General features: G+C 38.8%; 2 protein-coding genes across 25 annotated transcripts; both read left to right on the top strand.

Moving 5' to 3' along the window:
• Positions 1-312: 312 nt before the first annotated feature.
• Positions 313-4,082, top strand: LOC125202689 (SEC14 cytosolic factor-like). Of its 24 annotated transcripts, none has more exons than XR_007173159.2 (10): positions 313-793; positions 872-1,284; positions 1,449-1,512; positions 1,614-2,521; positions 2,631-2,698; positions 2,802-2,861; positions 2,944-3,030; positions 3,158-3,359; positions 3,609-3,665; positions 3,867-4,082. XR_007173159.2 is itself a non-coding variant. In XM_089066142.1 (9 exons), exons 3-7 carry the CDS (start codon positions 1,226-1,228, stop codon positions 3,323-3,325), a joined length of 438 nt encoding a protein of 145 aa, XP_088922268.1. In that variant the 5' UTR covers positions 324-605; positions 899-961; positions 1,188-1,225; the 3' UTR covers positions 3,326-3,359; positions 3,609-3,665; positions 3,867-4,082. The 24 variants fall into 24 exon arrangements, 9 of the variants coding, with proteins under 9 accessions (XP_088922269.1, XP_088922272.1, XP_088922271.1 ...); XR_016135993.1 differs by having other exon boundaries at positions 316-793; positions 1,614-1,735; positions 2,443-2,521; positions 2,631-2,861; XR_007173156.2 differs by having other exon boundaries at positions 316-793; positions 1,614-1,968; positions 2,443-2,521; positions 2,631-2,861.
• A 4,610-nt stretch (positions 4,083-8,692) lies between these two features.
• Positions 8,693-10,652, top strand: FLN1 (fructokinase-like 1). The gene is made up of 2 exons (XM_048098810.2): positions 8,693-9,417; positions 9,710-10,652. Exons 1-2 carry the CDS (start codon positions 8,728-8,730, stop codon positions 10,400-10,402), a joined length of 1,383 nt encoding a protein of 460 aa, XP_047954767.1. The 5' UTR covers positions 8,693-8,727; the 3' UTR covers positions 10,403-10,652.
• The last annotated feature ends 13,462 nt before the right edge of the window (positions 10,653-24,114 follow it).

The raw sequence follows: 24,114 nt of genomic DNA, 5'->3' as shown, positions 1-24,114 counted from the left end.
TCGTGTTACTGACTATTTTTAGGGATTTCTTTGGTTTCTACAAACTAGTATTTTTTGTTGATGTTTTCTATACTAACTGAAAGCAATCTAGAAAGTAATGGGTAGATGTCAACTGATTTTCTTTATCTACGAAATCCCGAAAATGTGTATATCAATTTGCATGTGTTACTTAGCACCAAATTCCTACCACAACTTTTCCTCGGACGTTTTCGACCATTCCTAGCACTATTGCTAGCAACACCTTAATATTGATTATATAATATTTTAAATATTTCCGAGCACAATAGGTGCTCGAAACTCAATTGAATTATGGAGTATTAAAATATACCTTTAACGAGCACCAATGTACTTGCATGATGCATCGTATTTTAAATTTTATTTTAAATATTTAAAAGAATGTTAGATTAGAATATTTTGCATTTGCGAGCACTAAGTGCAGCGATTTTATAGTTAAATTATTGGCTCATACGCGACAGATCCCTTCACTCTTCCTCACATTTCTCTCAAAATCCTCAGCCTCCCATCGACGACTTCTCTCTCTGCGCACACGCAATGCGCCTTTCCGGCCTCCTGTCTCCGACGGAACATCTGTTCCCTTCTCCTCGGTTTGATTTCTCAATTCTCTCTCTCAATTGCTCTATTTCATGTGTTTGATTTCCATATACAATTACACACTGACACAAATACACAGTAGCTCATCAAAATTGTTTTTTAATTGTTGCTATTTACTATGAATTGCTCATTCGTCTGTTTGGAGCGCAACTGCATTAATCGGAAAGGTGTTCGATCAAAGGTTTGTTACTAAATCTCACGCCAATTTTATGATTGTGAGCATAAACACATTTCCCTTTTTCTTGTGTGTTTGTTGCAGTATAGTTTGTTGTATGTAATTAAACAGCAGTTCTGCGGATCGACCTTTACCTTGAAGGACTGTGATGGTCATAACTCGGATGAAATCAATGTGAGTTCCGAATGATATAATTGCCTCATTCTCATATAATTGTTATTTATAGTTTTAGTTGTTTCCTCGTATTCTAAAGTGATATGATGCGCTTGCGCATACAGCATTACTCTTCCGAGCAAATTATTTTCTGGATCATTGTATGTTTTAATTCAGGATTAGGGATAGATAAAGGTAATTATTGCAACATTGATAATTCATTTGGAAATTGTTTGTGGTCTTGTGGATGAGGGATTTGGGCTAGAAGATAAAGAGAGCTTCAGGATGATGAGGATGAGAGAGAGGAGGCAAGAATATGTGTGTGATAATGCAGAGGAATATGTGTATGTAATTTTTCCTTTTCCTTTGAGCTTAAACATCTTTTCCTTTTTCTTCCACATGTATATTTTCTTATGTACGTATAATTACTAAGTTTATACATGTATATGCTTCCTAAACAGAAATTACAAGAAGGCTAACCTAACATGATCATAACATCTTATTTCAGAACTTTAGCAAGCTTAACTTTAAGAGGTTATCTAGCACCAGACGCTGAAAAACAATCTGATTTTGTAAGTTTTCTTTGTCCATTACCTTACCAAAGTTGCTCAAGTATTTTTGCACTAATGAATTTTAGTGTAAACTATTCTTTATTCTTGGTGCCTAATCTCAGGTTTTCCAAGTGATCATACATTTTGAGGATGCAAAGCTTGAGCTAGATGTTGATGGCTGCATGACCTTTTGCTGATTATTACTCCCTCCGTCCCACATAATTTGACCCAGTATTCCATTTTGGTCCGTCCCAAATAATTTGACCCATTTCACTTTTACCATTTTTGGTAGTGGACCTCATATTCCACTAACCCATTCCTATTCACATTTTATTATAAAACCAATACTTTAAAAGTAGGACCCATATCCCACCAACTTTTTCAACTCACTTTCCATTACATTTCTTAAAACCCGTGCCCGGTCAAATTGTCCCAAATTATGTGGGACGGAGGGAGTACTTGCCAGAGAACCTATTTGTTAGTTTCTCAATCTATTATATTGTTTGTAGTTAGATTATTTTCACACTTGAGTTACTAGCTAAATGAGTAGGTGTGATACACAAACTTTCTAACTAACTAACATATTTTGTGAAATGTGTCTTACTAGTTGCTGACCCAATGAATTGCTTATTTTGTGTTGATTAACTGACAATCTATTACAAGACCAATAACTGACAATCTATTACAAGACCGGTAACAATCTAGTTTCTGCAGGAGTGTGATCAATTGCTAACTTTCTTAAGTTGCTAACTTGCTAACTCATCAATGTAGTGTATTAAAAATGTCAACACATAATTTTGTTGAACTTCAATATAATGTGTTGATATTATGTATTGACATTTTGATGTCATCATGTTGACATTTTTAATACACTTTATAGATGAGTTAGCAGAGTTAGCAATTTAAATAGTTAACAATATAACGCACCCCAGTTTCTGCATATTACTGCAGAAACCAATTGTTCCTGAGGAACTTTACAGAGGGGATACGTGATTCTCAGCTTGTAGGATTGCCGGGTTACTCAAATGAGGTGACCGTTGATAGAACAAGAATAAAAGACTGTGCATCAGTTGTTGATCATACTATCCTTATCTTCGTAATCTCATACACTCACTAACTGGCAGCTATTTCATCATTAGGGTCTCCCTGTATTTGCTGTTGGAGTAGGCCTGAGCACATTCGACAGTATCGTTTCTAATACTTACATGTACTCAATTTGTGCACACGGCATGGCATGAAACCGGATTTTCTGTTTTCCAATGTTTAACCATTTCTTCATCACCTCCGACATCATTCTTCTTCGTTTTTAGGTTCATTATTATGTTCAATCCCACATACAGATTAACGAATACAGGGATCGTGTAATTTTGGTAAGCGATGTTCGTGGTTCCTCTCTAAGTTCTTCGATCTTTTACACTTCTATGACTCACCATTCTTAATTTCTTATTGCAGCCTGCTGCGACAAAAAAGTATGGGAAGCATATCAGTAAATGTATAAAGATACTAGATATGGCTGGCTTGAAACTCTCAGGACTAAAGGTACATTAATAGCTATAGTTATTCACTTAGCTCCTTAACCAGAAGCATTATTTCATTCACGATACAGAGGATCCTTTTGTATAATTGTATGTCATCACTAACAGTACTCACATTTATTCTTTTGCAGCTCCTGACTACAATTACTTCTATTGACGATCTTAACTACCCTGAGAAAGCACAAACTTATTACATTGTGAATGCGCCATATGTCTTTTCAGCATGTTGGAAGGTTCATGTGAATCCTGTCACGCTTTCTTATGACAGAACACTACATATATCATTACAAGACCAGTAACAATGCAGCCATTTTCGGAGCAATCTATTGTCTGGTGAAATACCATCTCAACTATTCAGCTCAAAGTTAACTCTTAACCTTAGTACAAAGTTTGGAGATTTTGTAAATAAACTAATTATACTATCCCATTTTCTGCTGTAGATATATACATATATCTTTGAATTATGTGGTTCTGATATCTCAGTATTATTTAGATTCTTGGAACTTGGATGTTGATCATTTCATATCTAAGGATAATATTTTGAATGAATAATGTATCTTTGTTGTCTCTTTTATTTTGCAGAATAATATCAACGTGGTATGAAGTGCTACCAAATGAGATCGGTTCGATTAGATCAAGGTACATTCACTGCCAATATTTGCCACTATACAAATGCTCTTTACTGACAATATGCCTTGCATTTTTTTATTTCTAATTGGACTTCATGTTCTTGCCTTAAAGTTAAAGAAAATGTGATGGTAATTGAGGTTCCACTTTTGTATCTTTGAAGTTTATAGTGAGATTCCAGTTATTGATTTTCAATCATTTATCATCTTATAGGTAGATGTAGTAGAGACGATGTATTTCGAGACGAACAGGAGAGTGAAGGAGACTCATTTTAATCAAGTTTATTGACTCATTTTTAAGCAAGTTTAGAAATAAATGTGTGGAAACTAGCATTTGCAAATGATTGTTTAGTTAGTTCAGTTGTTTAGTGCTTCTTGTGTAAAATATACTTCTACTATTTTTTTAATATCAAATTTTTTTCATTTGTTACTTTTAATTTTTATTTACTTATTTTTATAAATAAATGTAATAATAAATTATAAATCTGCAAAAAAAATTATAAATTTAAAATAAAACAAATTCCGAGCACCCATGTGCTAGCAAATTATATATTTAATTAAAAAATAATCTGACAATAAAATTCGAGCACTCCATCAATGTGCTAGGAATAATTGAATATTGCGAGCAGCACACAGCTACTAGGAAAATATTCCGAGAGAGAAAATAGCTAGCACCCTTGGTGCTCGGAAAAGTGCTCGTATCTTCCATTTTTCCTAGCACAATTGGCTTATTCCTATCAAAATGGTGCTCGCTATTCACTCTTTTTTTGTAGTGTAGTATTGGGTTAATGGGCATATGATGACATGAAAGAAACTAAAGTAACCAATAAAAATAACAATCCTTCCAAAGTTAACTAATATTGAACTTCATACAAAGTGCTAGCTAATCAGCACCATTACTTCCAATCTTGAGAATAATAAAGGTTTTCCTACAAATAACTTAAGTAATAGAATTATAGAGCAGCTACAATTGTGATTTTTTATTTTGTGATATGCTTTTAATTAAAGGAATAACAGTCAAACCATGCCCTCTACACTTTTGATTTTGCCCCTCATCATTCCATTTAAGCTATCTACTTGTGTACAAAAGAATGGACACGAATGGAGATGAATGTTATCAAAAAATATGTTTTTAGCCTGTTTATAAAGAACATACAGTTGCCACGATATCCTCCCAGCAACCTAGTCAATAGGATTCCTTGCTGAGCTGAACCAAGTTCATTTCACTGAAAATATGGGCATCAAGGTGGTGATAGTATCCATAAATTACTCAAGATCCTCGTCAAGTGTCAAATTTTAGAATGAGGATCCCATCATTTGGTATCATAAGATACATATTTCACTTTTTTACTACTTTTGGTAAGTAATCACACGTTCCACTAACTCACTTCACTCACATTCTATTATAAAATCAATATAAAAGTGGACTTCACATTAATTCCTCTAATTTTTCAAACCACTAGCTATTCTTTATAATCTCTCCGTCCCTTAAATTTTGTCACATTTTTCCATTTCTGTCCATCCACAAAATTTGTCACGTTTTACTTTTTTACTATTTTTGTTAATGCATGGACATCATATTTCACTAACTCATTCCAAGTCACATTTTATTATAAAATATAAAAGTAGGACTCACTCTTCACTAACCTTTTCAATTCACTTTCCATTACATTTTATAAAACTCGTGCCCGGTCAAAGTATGACAATATTTAAGGAACGGGGGGAGTATTTCTTAGAACCCGAGCCCACACCAAATGTAACTCCTATTATAGGACAGAGAGAGTAATTCTTTTTTTTTTATTCCTTTTTTCTTTTGATTTTTTCGTGTTTTATTAAAAAAATATTTTTTTTATAATTTAAAGTTTTATTAAAAAGAAGAAAAAAAAAAGTTTGGCCAAATTTTTAAAATATTCAAGTTATTGTCTACCAAAAAAATCTGTTTTTGGCTATTTGTTTTGCATTTGATACCATGAGGGCGTGTTATATTGCTAACTCTTATTTAAATTGCTAACTACAATTACATAATAGACATTAGATCTTCAAATCAAGGATTCAATATATATCATTTTTTAGTATCAATGTATCCAACAAAATATGTCAATTAGGGTTTTTTAGGTCAATTAACAATAAAGTAGTTATAACTAAATTTTTTAAAATATCTCAAAAGTTTAAATGCATATAACTATCTCAATTTAAATTATTTTTTCACACAAAATATATTAAATTAAAGATAATTTTATAAGGATTCTAACGAGATTTCACTTGCATATGTTCCGATGTCAAAATTTGAAAAAATATTATTGAGTTTTCTTATTTTAGTAGTGCCATATTAATGTAAATATAGCTAATAAAATATGTCAACATAATACATATAAAATGTCAATTCGAAATTATGTTGACGTATTCCAAACATCACATTGATAAGTTTAATAATCCATATTGATATTTTGATCAAAAACCCTAAATTTAATAGTTCTTCTATTCATGTAAATTTAAATAATAAAAAAATAAAATCACACATGACAATTTATACACCATTAGATTTCTAAAATCCTATAGTCTAAAATTAGTTGTAGTTAGCAATTAAGAGGTGAGTTAGCAATTGATCACATCCCTTATACCATATCTACAGAATTTCAAGGAAGATCCTTGAAGGAGCAACCTTGGAAGTATGATACTGGGTAGAGAAAGAATGCGGTGTACACGCGTTGTTACATCGGAGATAAGGTTGTAGTGTGGCCATAAAAAAAAGGACGCAAATCAATGCGGTTAGTGTTATATTCCATTCATTCCATAGTAGTGGACACATTTCTTTCCGAGAGGAGAATGAAATCTAAGTCAATGCCTCGATTGAAGATTCCCTAGAATCGGATTGCTCGAGCCGCGGTGAGAAAGGTATTTCGATAGATACCACAGCGCCCTTACGAGGATGGGTGGCTCTCGACAAAAAGAGGCAAGGAGATTAAGAAAAATTCTGTTAAGTGAGTTGAGTAAAGGAAGAATATAGTAGGAAATAAAAAAGATAGAAAGATGAAGAGAGGATAAAGCAGGTGAGAAGAAATGCGTTAACTTTTACTAAAAATGAAAATGACCAGTAGTTGTTGAAAAACTAGGACTACCTCTAGTGGAGCATGCTCAACAGACGTCTCACAAAAGAAGCCGCGGGATTGTTGTAAAGAGATGATAGTACCTATTAGTCTTGTTACGTATAAACAAAAGGTATTATGTGTTATACCTTTACTGTCAACCCATATCATGTTGGGTGCACAATGGCAAGTTGATCATCAAGTGAAATTCAATAAATTTCACCATAAATACACTTTGATGTTGGATCAGAAGAAGATTTTTTCTTGCCCCTCTCTCGCCTCACAAAGTAAGTAAAGATTATGTGCAACATCAACACGAAGAAAAGCAACTAAGGTAGTATGGGGCCTAAGTTGCAATTATGAGGCGTCAAACAATAAAGAGTTACAGAAGTTGGTATTCAACAGTTCTGATTCCTACTTATGGAGCCAACAAATACACTATCCTATCTTCTTCAAAATTTTGTTGATCTCAATACAAGGGTTCGAGCTCTAGAGTGGAAAGATAGATTAAACCAAGAAGGATGGTCTCGTGAGTTGCCCAAGATGTTCAAGCAATGTAAAAGATGGGTTATGTTCTAGCAATATAAAATATGTATACCTAGCTTGCATGTGAAAGGGCTGAAACCCGAAACAAGACAAGCTACTGAGTTGGTTCGTGACAAAGTATTTCGGTCGCGACAAATACTATCTCATCAGGATTTGAGAACAAATCCTTTTGAAATAAATGATAAACTAAGAAGATGAGTTATGTGTCAGCAACAAAAAGTATGTATGCTTAACTTAACTTGTATGTGAAAGGGCCGAAACAAGACAAGCTACTAAGTTGGTTCATGAAGAAGTATTTTGGTCGCGACAAGGATTATCTATTCATGATTTGAAGACAAAACCTTTTGAAAAAATGACAAATGATGCATACTATACTCAGAGGCTTTGCAAGTTTATTTTAATATTTATTTATTTTCTAGTTAGTAGAATTAATAGATATTAATTGTGTTTCTTTTTTTTTTACTAAATTACTATTTCCTTTCTAGTTATTTTATTTCTAGTTATTTCCTATCAGTTTTATTTTTCTATAAGTTTGGGATTTGTCTTTGCCTATATAAAGGTCTCATTGTTGGACTACAAAAATACATCTATGAAGATTAATATAATTTTGAGGTTCATTACACTTGAGTTCTCATTTCGTTGAGACTTTTATTTGACTTATCAAACGATCTTTTCATAATCGGTCGTGGCGTCATTCATTCCACCTTCACAACTTATAAACGGTTCATTCATCAACGTTGTGGCATCATTCACCTCACCAATTCAGTCTTTCAAGTCTATTCACCCCTTCCTTCGTCAAGTCTTTTCACTCCTTCCTTCGTAATCATCTAAAAATACTACTTCCTCTGTTGCATATTAATTGAGTTATTTTTCTATTTTTGAGAAGTTCCAAAATAGTTTAGTTATTTTTATTTTTGAAAAAAAATAACACACTATTTTTAATCGTCACGCTGAAAAGAAGTGCATTTATTAAGAATGAACGGAGGGTTTGTGTTAAAATGACAACCTCTCTTAAAGTGACACCACTTATATAGCAACATTATAAACGCTACACAACAATATTCAATACGCTAGACAGCAATATATAGATTGTTGTATAGCGTGTTGGATATTGCTGGACAAGAAAAATTGTTGTATAAAGAGCAACATATTGCTGGCCGAGTTTTTCAGAATTTTTTTTGCCACGTGGCAACTTGTTATTTATCCACGTGTACAAATGATTGACTAGGAATGGTGGTATGATGTTATGCTAGGAATGGTTATAGTGTTATTTTAAGGGGTGGTGACACCCTAACGTGAGTATTTTTTTGAAAAATTATACTCTTTTTAATTCAGAGACTTAAAATTTAATGTTAACTCTTATTTTGATTATTAGAAAAACAATAATGAATGAAATAAAGTTATAAAATGACCGTCCGTAATTGGATAAACCCTGAAACGAAAATGGCAACTGTTCAACTCCTTCTACACCATTCTCACTCATTTGCCCTAATTCAACACCATTTCCCCCAAATTTCTCACAAATCAACGCCAATCAAATCCTCCCCCACCGATTCCCCCTCAACCAGCTCAACCACCCCCCGCCGCAGCCGCAGAACCACCACCAAAAAAACAAGGCGGTCGAGAAAAACAGAGGATTCACCAGCCACCAAAAACGCCGCCGAAGAGCTCCACGATTACGACGACGGCGTCGATTTCCCGTACCTGGATCCACCGCTGGTATGCTGCTTCGGAGCGGCGCAGAAGGAGTTCGTGCCGACGGTGAGAGTGGCGCCGGAGCAGATGCACCCGGACATCTACTCGCAGTGGAAAATGCTGCAGTGGAACCCGCCCGAGTTCTCCCGGGCACCCGGCGGTCCACCGTCGAATGTGGCGATCTCTCACGTGAGGCTGGGCGGGCGGGCGGCGTTCATGGGGAAGGTAGGGAAGGACGAATTCGGCGAGGAGCTTGTGTTGATGATGAATCAGGAGAGGGTGCAGACGAGAGGGGTGAAGCTCGACGAGGGTGCTCGAACTGCGTGTAGCTATATGAAGATCAAATTTGAGGACGGCAAAATGTCTGCTCAGAATTCCAAGGATTGCCCCGAGGATTCGTTACTTGTTTCAGAACTCAATCTTGCGGTGCTTAAAGAGGTTCATTTTTTTATTCAACTTTAAATTTGTTTTTCAATTTGCTTATGTTGGTTGCTCTAGACGTTGAATTGTTGAATGTGTTGTGTTAAAAGAGAGTTAAGTGAAGGGATAATAGAGTAGGAAAGGAGAAAGGTAAAGAGACTCTTTTTGTGGACATTCTAAAATGACAAAATAAGACTATTTTACATGGAAGTGAGTATTCAGAGTTATCGATCTACTTGTAGTTGTTTGCAATTGCAGTGTAGAGATATGTTGATTTACTGATTGATGCTAGTTGATTTGGTTTTTGCAGGCTAGAATATTTCACTTCACTTCTCAAGTCCTTACATCAACTTCTATGCGTTCTACCCTGATTAAAGCGATTGCGTGGACTAAGAAGTTCGGCGGTCTTGTATTTTTCGACTTGAATCTCCCACTACCGCTGTGGAAATCACGGGACGAGACAAGGGAGCTGATCAAGGAAGCCTGGGAGAAAGCAGACATCATCGAGGTCACAAAGCAAGAATTGGAATTCCTCTTAGACGAAGAGCATTACGAGAGGAAAAGAAACTATACACCTCAGTATTTTGCTGAGAGCTACGAGCAAACCAAGCAACGGAGAGACTACTATCACTATACCCGCGAGGAGCTCTCACCTCTGTGGCATGATGGCCTGAAATTCTTGTTTGTCACGGATGGGACGCTCCGGATACATTACTACACCCCTAGTTTTGATGGAGCTGTGGTTGGTACTGAAGACGTGCTCATAACACCGTATACTTGCGACAGAACTGGTTCGGGTGATGCTGTTGTGGCTGGAATCATGCGGAAGCTCACCACACAGCCTGAGATGTTTGAGAATCGTGATGTTTTGGAGAGGCAGCTCCGGTTTGCCATTTCAGCCGGCATAATATCACAGTGGACGATAGGTGCAGTACGTGGTTTTCCCACGGAGAGTGCTGCGCAGAATCTTAAAGAACAGGTGTATGTGCCATCCATGTGGTAGGCAAAAGACTGCTTCGTTGAGAAAGACTCGTTAAGCTTCAGTGGCGCACACTCCCTTGTAACCGGCATTCACCACCTGTTTCAACCATTCTCGATTATCTAGCCGCTATTTGTAAGTTGTAACACGCCTTAATGATGTCTTGTGCATGTGAGTGTGATTATTGAGAGATTATTGCTATTCTCCTTTGAACTGTATTTTTTTCATTCCAAATTATCAATGCCATACATCTTTGTGTGTTCCAAATTAACAATACCGTACCTCTTCTAAAATCCTGAGTCATTACTCAATTATGTCATTTATTAGGGAACGAAGGGAATATTATTACAACCGTTATTTATTATTATTAGTTGTAGTAGTAGTAACTTACTAAGCAAATCATAACATACTTCTAAAATTATGATCTCATATTTTATGTTGCACCACTATCTTCTTTGGGTTCGCTTGGTTTCCATGTTGGGTTCACATGGATTAGTGCAGACAATGGTTAATGGATTAAATATTGCATGTGACAACAATTTTGATGGGTGTTTGGCTTGTATTACTTTTTTTTATTATCTGGGGTTTGGTATCATGGACTCAGGATGCCAATTTTTTAAAGATGACTAAGATAACCTTAGGATTTACTGGTATTTCAATCTATACCCACATGGTGAAAAAAAACCCAACATATATCTCTCGAGTCGCATAAATTGTTTTGCAGATTTCCAAGCACGGAAGAATATGCAATCCTGCCAAGAGTGGTGATCGTCTCCACCTGATTATCTCTCTCGTTGAAGCCCGATCTCACGAATTTACCAAGTTGTCCAATTGAACCTAGTCTTAGTTTTTCATTTTTCATTTGAATGTCCGGCGCTAAGTTTCTTTTAGGTTCTCGGATTTGAGTTCTTCTGTCTATTAATTTTTTCTTGTGTGGTTTTATAGTGATATCAATATAAATTTCTTACAAAATCCCCAAAATAAATCTTTTGATTTCTTCTATAGTTTATACCATGTGAACTTATTGACATGTTTCTAACATCAACCTATAGTTGCGGGTTGATTAAGGTGGTGTTCCGATTTAATTTTTGGTTCCGTTGTTATGTTTGCCGATATGAACGCCATCTACACACAACGCCACGTCTCATTTTCGTCAAACAATGCCAAATGGAAGTTTGAGCCGGGGCAATCCGAGTAAGTTGCGACATACAAAAGAATTATATTCTTTCATTTATTTTACTGGGACATGTGGTGAACCTTCAAATCGCCCGAAACTTATGCATCACTTTTGTGTAGGTGCATTCCAGTATGGAGGCCTGGCACATGGAGGGTAGACGGATAACATCGGAGCTAGTCGGATAAGGAAGAGCTTGCGCTTATTGCAGCCATGAAGGAATTAGTTGCGACTGGTTGGAAATCTGACAATGGCTTCAGATACCTCTATCTGAACAAAGTGGAGGAATCATTATACATAATTTTCCTACCACGGATTTGAGGGCCAACCCTCTTATTTAGTCTAAGATAATAGCTTGGAATAAGAACAACAATAATCTCTGTATTATTGTATTATTCTCGAACGTAGTGTGGTCAGGTTTGATGTCCACAATGACTACAAAATTGACTATAATGATGAGCAGTGGGATCATATTATTAAAGTTTGTTTGAAATTGATCATAATTTTTTTGTAATTACATAATGTAGTTGACTCATGCTAGAATGATTACTATGATCCAATGTCGGACACTATTCAGACTAATGAAAGATGTTTTTGGGCATTCTTAAACTAAGAACAAAGAGCAAACAGACAAATAGAGACAATTAAATAAATAAAGCATGTAAAAAATGGTTTTTCACACAAATTGTGGAAGGTAGGAATATGGATTCGTTAGTATGAATCACGGGTGTCACCTAGGGACCATGCTCATCTATAGGCAGTGGCGGAGCTAGAATTTTTACGATGGGGAGCCAAAAAGAAGAAAATGTTTAGCTATGCTGTTGTTAATAATTGCGGGTATCTCTTGATGTTTTTGTCATCGCAGGAAGTCGGAGGTAGACCCTCTAATATTTTGCCTTTTTTATCATATAGAAAATCTTAAAAACAAAAGAATGTTTTCATATATGTAGTACTCAAGAATAAATGCATATCAAGCAAATTTAATCACATCAAGAATAATTGATATAAGCAATTTGTGATGACCTACTAAAAACTACTAGTAATAAAATTAAGATTTTTCATAAGTAAAAAAAAATTGTTTAATTATAGATATTAGGAAATATTGGTAAAATATTAGTTATATTACAATAAAAAGTAGTTGAAATACGATATTAAAATGGGCAAATATATAAAAACTAAAGGAGTGAGTGAGAATCGAAAACTCTTAAATCCGGACACCTTGCCAACTGGGCCACCAAATTTACAATAAATATTTTTCGAATATATATATTATACTCCCTCCGTCCACCATTAGGAGTCTCATTTATGGGCGGCACGGGTTTTAAGAAATGTTAAAAAAAGTGAGTGGAAAAAAGTTAGTGTAATAGGGGTCCCACTTGTATATATTAGTTTTAAATGATATGTGAGTTAAATGAGTTAGTGGAAGATGAGACCCTATTACCGGGTCTCCTATTCGCAGACAGACTAAAATGGCAAAACGGGACTTCTATTCGCGGACGGAGGGAGTACTTAAAGTTCAAATGGCTGGGGGGCGAAGGGCACCCCATGCCCCACCGTAGCTCCGCCCATGTCTATAGGGTCTCATGTGTGGTTAGGAAGGTCGGGATAATTGGTTAGACCCCCTCTCGGATGTATCTAATACATGGGTTAATTTCTAGTGTAAGAGTGTCACGACTGCATTTTCTAAGAATAGAAAACACGGTTGATCGTGATTAGTGGAGGGTTAAAGAAACGGGAAAGAAAGGGAAAACAACGAAACTCGACCATAGCTCGAAATAAATGGGAAAGCTGGAATAAAATCAGAGTATTATCTCAACAATCACAACTCAAATTGAATAGTATATCATCAACTCATGAACTCAAATGAAATACTCCCTCCGTCCCACAAAAGATGTCACACTTGTGGGACGGTACGAGATTTTAGAAGGTTTTGTTTTGTGTGTTAAATGGAGAGATAAAATATAAATTTTATATTCATGTGAGAGAGAATTTTTTTCAAAAAGGGAAATGTAACATCTTTTGTGGGACAAACTAAAAAGGAAAGTGTGATATCTTTTGTGGGACGGAGGGAGTAATATTTAGCGGAAGCGTTCGAGAGAGGAATAATATTATGTATGAAGACTTAATATATTCAGAACATTTTAGTTGCTATCTTCTTCACTTTCATGCTCAACATCCACCACGCCCGTCACAGCTCAACCTTCACATAGGGAAAACACATGCAGGGCTGAGTAATTGATGCACTCAGTGAACTCATGCCAAAAATATTTTCATCAATAAAGTTATGTCAAGCCACCGTCGAGTGAATCTCGGGTTTTACTTTAAAAAAATGCCGAGAACACTAAAATCATTTCCATCGTAAAACTTGGTTGCGCAACCATCTATCATCATCATCATCATCATCATCATCATCATCATCATCATATCTAAACCATCGTGTGAAACGAGAATGTGGCCACAAACTCGATCACTGGACCGGCCGACCCAAAAAGATGGCTCACGATCCCTATTAGTGCACTAGCCTAAGTAGGGGTTTAAACCCTAGTTAGACTGAATTCGTTAACCATCAAAGTCTAATAGAATATTATCCTTGTAGACAATCAGATAGACAATTCAAAACAGAAAATATGGCATGACATAACATTAAAACCACCCTTATATCATCATATGCATATCATTGAAAATAAAGGAGTTTAAATAATATAACCCACCTGAATTTTCCTTAACTCAAACGTCTCGTCCAATTTTAACTTGTGTGCGAAGGCTACCTTTTTGAAAAAACAAATAAAGTACACATCAATCTCGAGAAAAAAATAAATATATTTGAATGCATAATCCAACGAGATGTTCAATCTTACCAATCGATCTTTCTAAGTAACTATCTGAAATTTTCCGTGATTTCATAACGTCGACTTGATCTCCCCTTCAATATTTGCGGCTTCCCGAGGCGTCGCAGGCGACGCCGGCCGGCCATTCGCGCCTCTAAGATTCTATTCCTCTGGCCAAATCTCGTTTTTCTCATCATTTCATCTAGCCCAAAATAAACATTTAGCCTAAGCTCAATCTCTCCGTCTCCGTCTCCGTCTCTGTCTCCGTCTCCACCAGTTCCAACAATTCATTAACATTTAAAGGCTAACTAAGTCCACTTGGAAAGACTCAACCAATTCTGCCGACCCAATCAACTTTAAACCAAGTCTCTCTTTTATTTTTATTTTCTTCTAATTATTTGTTTGGAAAGATAGGCCCAACATTCAAATGTTAATCCAAGATCAAAAAAATGGGACTGCCTCTTCTCTTTCATTTCACCTCCTCACTTGATGCCTAAAATAATTTGTGACCATCGTTCTCCCTCTTTCATTTTTTTTTTTCAGTAGCAGCGCCTTTCTCCTTCCTACTCTCTTTCTCGCCGGAACAACACCGGTTACTAGTACTCCCTTGGCTCCGTCGTCATCGCCAGTCACTCCACAAGCGCTCTCTCTCTCTGAATCTCACGCTGCTGCCTCTACTGTTCAAATTCCTCCGGTAGCCGTTGCTGCAGTTCGTCCCAGCAGTCCGGTTAAATCCGTTGTCCAGTAGATGCAGCCGTCGCGCTCATCCGTTGCTTCACATCAAGGCTGACATTGTCACTAGAACGACACAAGCACCGTCGCCCTGCGCTGCAGCCGCTGCTACTCACATACCGCCGACCACAGCTGCTCGAGCATGCCAAACAGCCACCGCAGCCGTTCGCTGCCCTGCCGTTGACTGGGACAGTCACTCGTTGCTGCTGTCCACCGCCGTTCGTAGTCCGTGGAGAGCCTGTTAAAATTCTTAATATCTTGTCCCACATCGGCTTGGTAACGATTCTAGCTCACCCTAAACCCTATATAAGTATGGATAACACTCCCCCTTATAAAGCCTTTTAAGGGGTGAATGACCCATTTCTAATATGGTATCAGAGCGGGTCCAAGCCGATGATGGATTTATCTCTTTATCTCTTCTCTTGCCTACCCATGTGATGGAAGTTCGATGTGTCATTCCGGCTCACACGCGAGGGGCGTGTTAAAATTCTTAATATCTTGTCCCACATCGACTTGGTAACGATCCTAGCTCACCTATATAAGTGTGGATAACCCTCCCTCTTATAAGGCCTTTTAAGGGGTGAGTGGTCAATTTCTAATAGAGCCGTCGTTGTTCGGCCATCGCCGCAACTCTGCTCAATTTCTCAGCCCGTCAAGCCTCGTAGCTGAAACAGCCCCCCTTGTTTGAAACTGTGAACGTGTTGATCTTGGGTAGAAGATGGTAAATCCTTATTCTTCTTCACTTTTCTTGAATTGGATTGAAAGAAAACACTTCCTCCTTTCTTTGTTTTCTCTTTTCTTTGAAAAGGTGTAATTCGCGTGATGTAGAGTGGAGGGTATAGAAGTATGTGTGTCGGTTGAATCTTTGGTGTAATTGCGTGATTTATTGGTTGATAAATAATGTGACCTTTGATTACAAAATGGAGGGAGAGCGGAAGAGTCATGCTAGAGATGAAGAGACACCATTCTTTGTGAAGGAATAAAATATTTGGGCTTGCATAAATTAATTGATGTATTGGGCGGCGCAATATAATTTTGTATATGCCCCAACTCCTGTAACAAATAAAAGCCTAGAAGAATAAAATGATTGGTGAAAAAGGCTTCTCAAAAATTAATTTTCACTCAAATAGAATAAAATGGATTCTTCATGATTGACTGTAAAAGTCCAAAACTCTTTCAAACTTAAAAAAAACAAAATCAAAGATAAAGTGAAAACAAACTTCGACTTAAAAAAATGATGCCATTTCGAGCTCAACTAAAAATGTGGAAAAAGTCGAGGTGTTACAAGGAGTCTCCTCCATAAAATTCGAGATTGACTCCTAAGAACAACGGACCCAAGTCCTCTCTCAAGCTCATGCATCTCTCGATCACATGTAATGCACGGAGTTGCTGATTACTTAACCATTCTAATCATGCATCTCTCAATGACAACAATTTGTGCAGGATGTATCAAATTGGTAGCTAAGAAATAGGATAATAAGAGCTAAATAACCAACAAAACCAACACGAAGAGATAGATAGCATAAATCAAGGTTCAACCCATGGATTCCATACAAACATCACCATATCCCTAAAGAAGATCTAACTACTCATGATCAAAGTCAAAACAAAAAGAAATACGAAAGAAACAAAGCAAATCATGGATGTAAAATGAAACTAGAACTCCATATAGGTGGAATTGATGTTGGGGAGTCTTCTTCCTTCAATCTCTTGAATGGGGAAGCTCCTTGAGTTCAAATCATCTTCAATCTCTTGAAATCTTGATTAATTTGGTAGTTGTGGGAGTTAGGGCTCAAATGAAAGAGATCCCTTTTGTATCCGGAGTAAAAATTAAGAGAAAATGGGCATCCGTCATCATCGCCCGGCCGCACGATTTGTAAGTGTGAAAATGTCTGGTCGGGCATTTCTTAATCGCCGTGAGATCTGCTCTAAATGCCCGACCGGGCGTTCTGTCGGATGAAAAATGCCCAGCCAGGCAAACTTTTTGTTTCTCCTTTGAATCGCCCGGGTCGGGCGTTTTGTTCCTAAAATAACGCCTGGCCGGGCGAACTCTCTGGAATCAGCCTCGTTGATGTGGATCCAAGTATTGTAAGTTCCATTTCCCAAGAAATTACCCTTTTATGATGCTTGATCTAGATATTTTTGTGAGATTAATTTTCAATTTCCCAATAAAATAAGAGGATAAAAAGAGATCCAACCACAAAAATTGAATCTATACTAGAAAGGATGGTAGACTAGAAATGGAAAGCATGTGTATAATGATGAGATAAAAGAGCTACAACCATATGAACTTAACCAAAAGGATGAAGACAACCCTAAGCAACTTTCATTAGCTCTATCACCCCTTGGTTCCACTACTCAATGGATACACTCCATTGATGCATACCTCTACTTGAATCAATCTATGAAATTGAAACAAGCAACCTTCAAGGAAGGAATTGGATTCAATCCTCAAAGAGGAAAAACTCACAAAAGAGATATCTTAATTCATTAAACAACCAAAGAAGAAAATGAGATAAAGTCCTATTTATAGTTGAAGGCCAAATTCCAAGAAAAAGGCCCACAAAATCAAGCCTCTGCGTGGGCCACCCGCCCGGGTGGAAATCGCTGATTCTGCCATGCCTTTGGGTATCCACCCGTCCGGGTGGAACTTGCTGATTCCGTCATGCCTTCGGGTAGCCACCCGCCCGGGTGGAATTTGGTGACCAAAAGCCACCCGGTCGGGTGGAACTTTTCCTGCACTACACGACTTCTGTAAAAAGGCCATAACTCCCTCCTCCGGACTCTGATTGGGGCGGGTAAGATACTCACGTGAAGCTATCTCGAATACAAACACAATGGTGGCAGTTTCAAAGCTTTTGGGCATTATCTCGACAGGCAAAATACTGATTAAAGCCAGCGGCAGGTACGAACTTTGATGCACGACTTCTATGGTCGTATCATCTTCCCCTTCTTCGAAAAGATTTGTCCTCAAATCCGGGCCTTCTCTATACCTCGCATCCTTGGGAGGTCCTCTAGCTTTGTTGGATCTTTGGCATGTCTTCTCTTTCGTCCTTGGGCCCCAATCAACCTATGGTTCACGCCGAAGTGAAGACCCTCGACGTCTAGCACTCATGGTCATATCACTCCGTTTTAACCTGTGTTTACTTCAAAACTCCAACAAACTCATTACTTCATCTGATTGATGAGTAAATGGGTGAAAACCTATAATAAACACCTTAATTCAACAAACACATGGGTTAATTACTTCTAAAACCATCCTAAACTATGAGTTTGTCAGTAGTTCATAATGATTGTTACAACTCTTGTTCACAAGGAGATAGTCGTCTCAAAGGAACAAGGACTAAAGCATAGACCTATTGGGAGGATTGGAAGGTGATCTTTGGAAAGGATAGGGCCAGTGGTGAAACTGTCGAGGATATGATTGATGCTAGGAGATTGCATGGAGTATCAAATACTGATGAAGTATCACATATGACGAGAACTCTCCCGAGATGCCAATTGGTTATAACTGAGTGCATCTGTGCCAACCTCCATTCCCAAACGAGCTTCTCAAAAATGGAAAAATTCTGACAACAACGATGGATTACTTCAGGTGCTAGAGAAACTCCATACTGAGACAAACTCTTGTATAGATACTGTGTCTGCTAGGATTGGCTACGAGTTTGACATTGGTAAATGATAAGGCTAATTTCATGCATTGGTTATAGGGATAAATTTTGTGATTTCCTGGGTCTAACAAGGTTTTATAAGCCAGGTGTGTAGAGAAATCGCCAGCCCCAGGAAGAAGACGAAGATTGCCTGGAAGAAGAAGCTGGCAGGAAAAGTGAGCAGAAGAAGGAAGAGTTACTAAACTAAGGAGCATCCAATTGGAGGGAAAAATGGGAATCACAAGAACAGTCTAGAAGCTCTACCTCCTATAAATAAGAGCACGCGATCATCATGAAGATATCTCTTTTTCCACTTCGGCTCTTAGCTTAGCTTTTTCACTTTTCTCTACACACACTTGAGGGTAATAATTCTGGGGAGTTCACGTTCGGATCTAGTTGTGGTGTAACACCGTCTCTACGGAGGCGAAGATACAGTCCTTTACTACTTTTTGTTTACATTCCGTATTTCCCCGAGTCTTCGCTGTTCGAAGCTCGGTTATGCTTGTTATTGTCTAGTTGGATATTTCGTATTTTGCTACGGAGATTGCTATTTTGGTTTCAGTTATGATATTGTCCTTTTATTTGTTTGTTTTGGTGGATATTGTATTGTTGGTTGATTTGAGTTTGGAGTTTGAATTGCGTGGAGATTTGTAGTTGATCGGTTGAATCTAGTTGAATCTGTGAAGATCGGAGATGGAAATGGTGTTTGATTGTTGTGGATGGCTTGGATCCGGAGTGGATGAAGCATCCGACGTGTAGATCTGTTAGCATTTGCATGGTTATGGTATTTTGAATTCTATTTACTTGCTTGCCTCGTCTAGTAGTCATGGATCAGTGCTAGCTTCAGTAGTTCTTTGAGTTAATCGGTTTAATTTTGTTCGCCCTGTTTCGATCTTTGTTTGCTCTATTTTTCACCGGTTATTTCGCGATAAAAGTTAGAAAAGATGATGTCGCTGTTAGTTAGTCCTTAGTTAGTTAATCTGCAGCTTTTTCCGTCGTACTATACCCTTTCAGGAAATGGTCCCCACGTTTTCGCTTTTCGTCTGTCTAGACTAGCTTAGGAAGTCGTTTATCCAGTCAAGTAGTTGTTTCAAATACTTTCAGTCATTATGCATGTCCCTGCCTAGATCTAGCTATTAGAATAGAGTATTATATTTACCCAGTCTAGGAATTAAAACTCAACCCCGAAAATTGTGTGGCAGCAGCCAAAAATAGCTTCCAGGTCTTTGAGCATGTTTACTTACACATTCGTCTCTGTGGATTCGATCCCTACTTCCCTGTACTAATATTTTTAGCTATAGCGGGTTGAGGGTTTTGAAGGGCGAAGGAAGTGATTGTGTGCCCAACGACAGTTTACCCAAGGATTCTCTAAGTTCCTAGACCTGTTGTCCAGTGGATTCTCCGGATCGGGAGATTTAATTTCAAACACACCTCACTGACTTTTCGACACTCTTCAAATGGCGCCGTTGCCGGGGATGGATGGCGTAGTTTGTTTACGTGTTTAAAGATTTGGTGTATATAGTTTTAATTTCTTTTATTTGTTTCTTTTCCTGACAGTTTATGAGCAAGGGCTCACGATTTGGAAACTGGAGTAACCCATCTGGGTCGAGGGACGCTCAAGTCAGGTGGCAGGTTAAGGAATCAACATCCACAGTCACCACCAGATCAGGGTTTATGACAGTAGATCCATTTCCTTACGAATCAGAAAGCGAGAAGGAGTGGAATTCGTCAGGAGGAGAAGACCCGAAGTCATCTACAGAAATAGAGCACTCCGAAACAGAGGAGGAGGCAGACGTAGATATGGCACACTTGGAGGATCCTGATCCGGAGATCGGTTCACTCACCGCGCATCTGGATGGTGAACCCGCCCATGCCATAGTCTCGAATCAGCGACAGAGATCTATTGATATTAAGACAAACGTGCTGGGTGTTTTACCTACATTCTCTGGACGAAGGAATGAATGTCCTTACGAATTCCTAAACAAGTTTAGTAAGCTGTGCAGTATCCAAAAGCGGCCCAACGATGCCACTGAGGAGGACTACCGCCTGCGTGCAATCCCATTTGCCCTTAAAGGGGAGGCCAATACTTGGCTGCTGATGCTTCCACCTGACTCGATCAACACATGGAAGGATTTCAAACTGGAATTCTTGGACTATTTCTTCCCGTCGAACAAAACAAATGCCTTAAAGAAGGAGATTCAGGAATGTAAGCAGGACTACGATGAGTCCTTGAGCCAATACTGGTCTCGGTTCAAGGGGTTGCTCGACGCTTGTCCTAATCACAGGATGATGGAGGCTGAAACCTTTTACTTGTTCTATGTGGGAGCTAATCCTGAGTCTAAGGACTTAATGAATTCCTCGAGCGGGGGGAATTTTACCAAGAACAAGGCAAGTGAAGCATGTGAGATCTTGGGAAGGCTGATTGATGCAAAGAAGGCATACAACCACCCACGTATCATGAGGAGAGGTTCGGCTAATGCAATTAAGGAACAAGAAGGAGAAGGAGTCGGGGACATGATAGATCGGTTGGAGAAGGCACTTCTGAATGCAATTGAGAAAAAGAATTCCCCTACCTCGCAGGAGAAAGAGAAACCGCCAGGTCCAGAGGAAAATCAACTTCAACTTTATTATGGTCCACCGTCCGATGGAGAAATCCAAGCCCAGGTGAATGCAGTGGGGAATTGTAATCAAAATAATCAGAGTACAAGTTGGAATCAATGGAAGATTAAGGAGGCACCATGGAGAGACAACCCCTGTGTCAGGTGGGCAGATGGGAACCAACAGCTCCAGCTACAGTACCCAGGTCCAGCAGAGGTCCAGCAGAATCGGCATAACTGCAGTCAGGACGGACCACAACATAATTCGAACTGGTCGGGGAAGAATCAGGAAGGGCCAAACAATTGGGGTTATCGCAATCAAGGGGATCAACCCAATTGGAACAACAGGAACCAGAGTAATCAAGGGAGTTCTTATGTGCCACCACACCAGAGGAACGTTTCCAGCACACACCCCAGGAAAAGCAAGGGTTAGGGAGCCAGTTCGGCAACAATCAAGGAGGTCAAGGGAACTATCGCCCGAATCAGGGGAGTGGACCGAGCCACAATCAGGGGTCAAGTTCAAATCAACCGAAATATAAGCCTCTGAGGAATCTGGATGATATGGTACACGATCTAGTCAGCTCTCAACAACACATGCAGAACAATGTGCAGGCAAACAATGATGTGGTACACAAAATTCAAGATGCACAACAAGAACAAAAGTCTGCTATGGATATGTTGGCCAAGCAAATGTCGCAATTGGCCACTTCGTTAAATGAGATGAGGGGACACGAGGGAAGGATACCAGCTTCAGTGAAACCACCTGACCGGGCAAATATCAGTCAGATCACTCTAAGGTCAGGCCAGGGCTATGAGGGTCCAGTAATGATAGATGATGAGAGTACACCTCCTATCTATGACAAGCCAGGAAGACAGGAAACTGACCACCGATCAAGGGGATGCTGAGATAAGGAACACCAGGGTAGAAGATGGCCTTCAAAGGGGTGATCTGGAGAAACCACTACTTCGTATGGCTGATCCATTTTTCTTAGACCCAAAGCCTGGAGTGGAGATTGAGGAAGGAAGGAAAGATGTTGGAGAATCTTCCGTCGGGGGTCCAGCGGGAACGTTGAAGCGCATGAAGCCATTTCCTCACCGAAGGGAAGCTAAGAAGAAGAAGGATGACACCGAGGACTTCATGGAGATCTTTGGCAAACTGGAAATCAACCTACCCTTCCTACAAGCTTTGAAGCTGCCTACATTCAGTAAATTCATTAAGGAGTTCATAGCGGGTAAAACCAAGCCCGACGGGAAGATACTGATTGGAGAAAATGTGTCGGTTGTGATACAGAAAAGGAGAATGCCATCAAAATGCACAGACCCAGGTATGTTCACTTTGCCCATTTCTCTGGGTGACATAAAAATTGAGCATGCAATGTGTGATCTAGGAGCCTCGATAAATGTGTTACCACTTTCGATATATAAGAAGTTGATAGGGGTGAGTCTGGTTGATACGAAAGTAGTAATTCAGTTAGCCGATAGAACATGCATTTCACCCGAGGGTGTGCTGGAGAATGTGATAGTAAAAGTGCATGATTTCCTGTACCCAGCTGATTTCCATGTAATAAAGATGAGTGATAACGAATCTGCTGAGTCTAGCAGAGTGCTTTTAGGAAGACCATTCTTACGCACCGCTAAGACTATTATTGATGTGTTTGACGGTACTATATGCCTAGACTACCATGGGGAGAAATACACCTTTAGCATTGATGAGGCCATGAAAAAACCATTGGGTGTGGAAAATTTGCATGCTGTTGATGTAATTAACCCCCTGGTCCAGGAGTACCTTGAGACCGAATTAATGCAGGAACAGATCAACAATTCGGAGTTGAGTCAGTCTGTTGACAAGGAGGTAGCAGGGTGGTGTGAAACCCTATTAACTCGGAACCTGACAGACGAACAGATCAATGAAGCGATCATGGCGTTCTGCCACCAACCATTGTCATTCAAGTCCACATGATCTTTTCAAGTGAGGAGCCCAGATGAGGGAACTGACTTGGGTGAAATAGCAACCAGAGGCCTGGAGAAAAATCCCCTACCCAGGAAGCCATCACACCAAAGAAGGAGCTGAAGAAACTGCCCGAGACCCTAAAGTATGTCTACCTTGGGGAGGATGAAACATTCCCAGTAATAATCGACAGCCACTTGACAGCGGATCAGGAGACGATCTACTGGAAGTAATCCAGAGAAACAAGAAAGCCATATGATGAACTCTCTCCGACCTGGTGGGAATTAGCCCAGACCTTTGTATGCATCACATCTGACTGGAAGAAGGGGCAAAGGCTCGTAGAGATCTGCAGCGTAAGCTAAACCCAAACTTGAGGGAAGAGGTTCTGAAGGAAGTATTGAAGTTGTTGTCCTTGGGTATTATTTACTCTATTCCAGATAGTGAATGGGTTAACCCAGTTCACATGGTGCCAAAGAAGTCAGGAATACAAGTGATAGAGAACGACAAGAATGAGTTGGTACCTACTAGATTGGTGACTGGATGGAGGATGTGCATTGATTACCGGAAGCTTAATGAAGCCACCAAGAAGGACCATTTTCCTTTTCCCTTCATTGATCAGATGTTGGAGAGATTGGCTGGGAAGCAATACTTTTGCTTCCTAGACGGATACATTGGATACTTCCAGATTTATGTGGATCCTGAAGACCAGGAGAAGACAACCTTGACATGTCCGTTTGACACTTATGCATATAGAAGAATGTCGTTTGGTTTATGCAATGCACCGGGCACATTCCAGCATTGTATGAT

The sequence above is a fragment of the Salvia hispanica genome, chromosome 2 (assembly GCF_029641045.1).
Source record: "Salvia hispanica isolate PSC_SH4W2 chromosome 2, Shi_PSC_v1, whole genome shotgun sequence".
NCBI classification, from domain to species: Eukaryota; Viridiplantae; Streptophyta; class Magnoliopsida; order Lamiales; family Lamiaceae; genus Salvia; species Salvia hispanica.
The sequence above is the reverse complement of the archived record's forward strand: the minus strand, read 5'-3'. Positions and strand labels throughout refer to the sequence as shown.

Bases quoted from the DNA above. Each gene is read 5' to 3' on its own strand.
- FLN1 (XM_048098810.2), top strand. From the start codon at position 8,728: ATGGCAACTGTTCAACTCCTTCTACACCATTCTCACTCATTTGCCCTA. The intron at 9,418-9,709 runs GTTCATTTTTTT...TGGTTTTTGCAG, and splicing joins ATCTTGCGGTGCTTAAAGAG to GCTAGAATATTTCACTTCAC.
- LOC125202689 (XM_089066143.1), top strand. From the start codon at position 1,226: ATGATGAGGATGAGAGAGAGGAGGCAAGAATATGTGTGTGATAATGCA. The intron at 2,862-2,943 runs GTAAGCGATGTT...TTCTTATTGCAG, and splicing joins ACAGGGATCGTGTAATTTTG to CCTGCTGCGACAAAAAAGTA. The intron at 3,031-3,157 runs GTACATTAATAG...ATTCTTTTGCAG, and splicing joins TGAAACTCTCAGGACTAAAG to CTCCTGACTACAATTACTTC.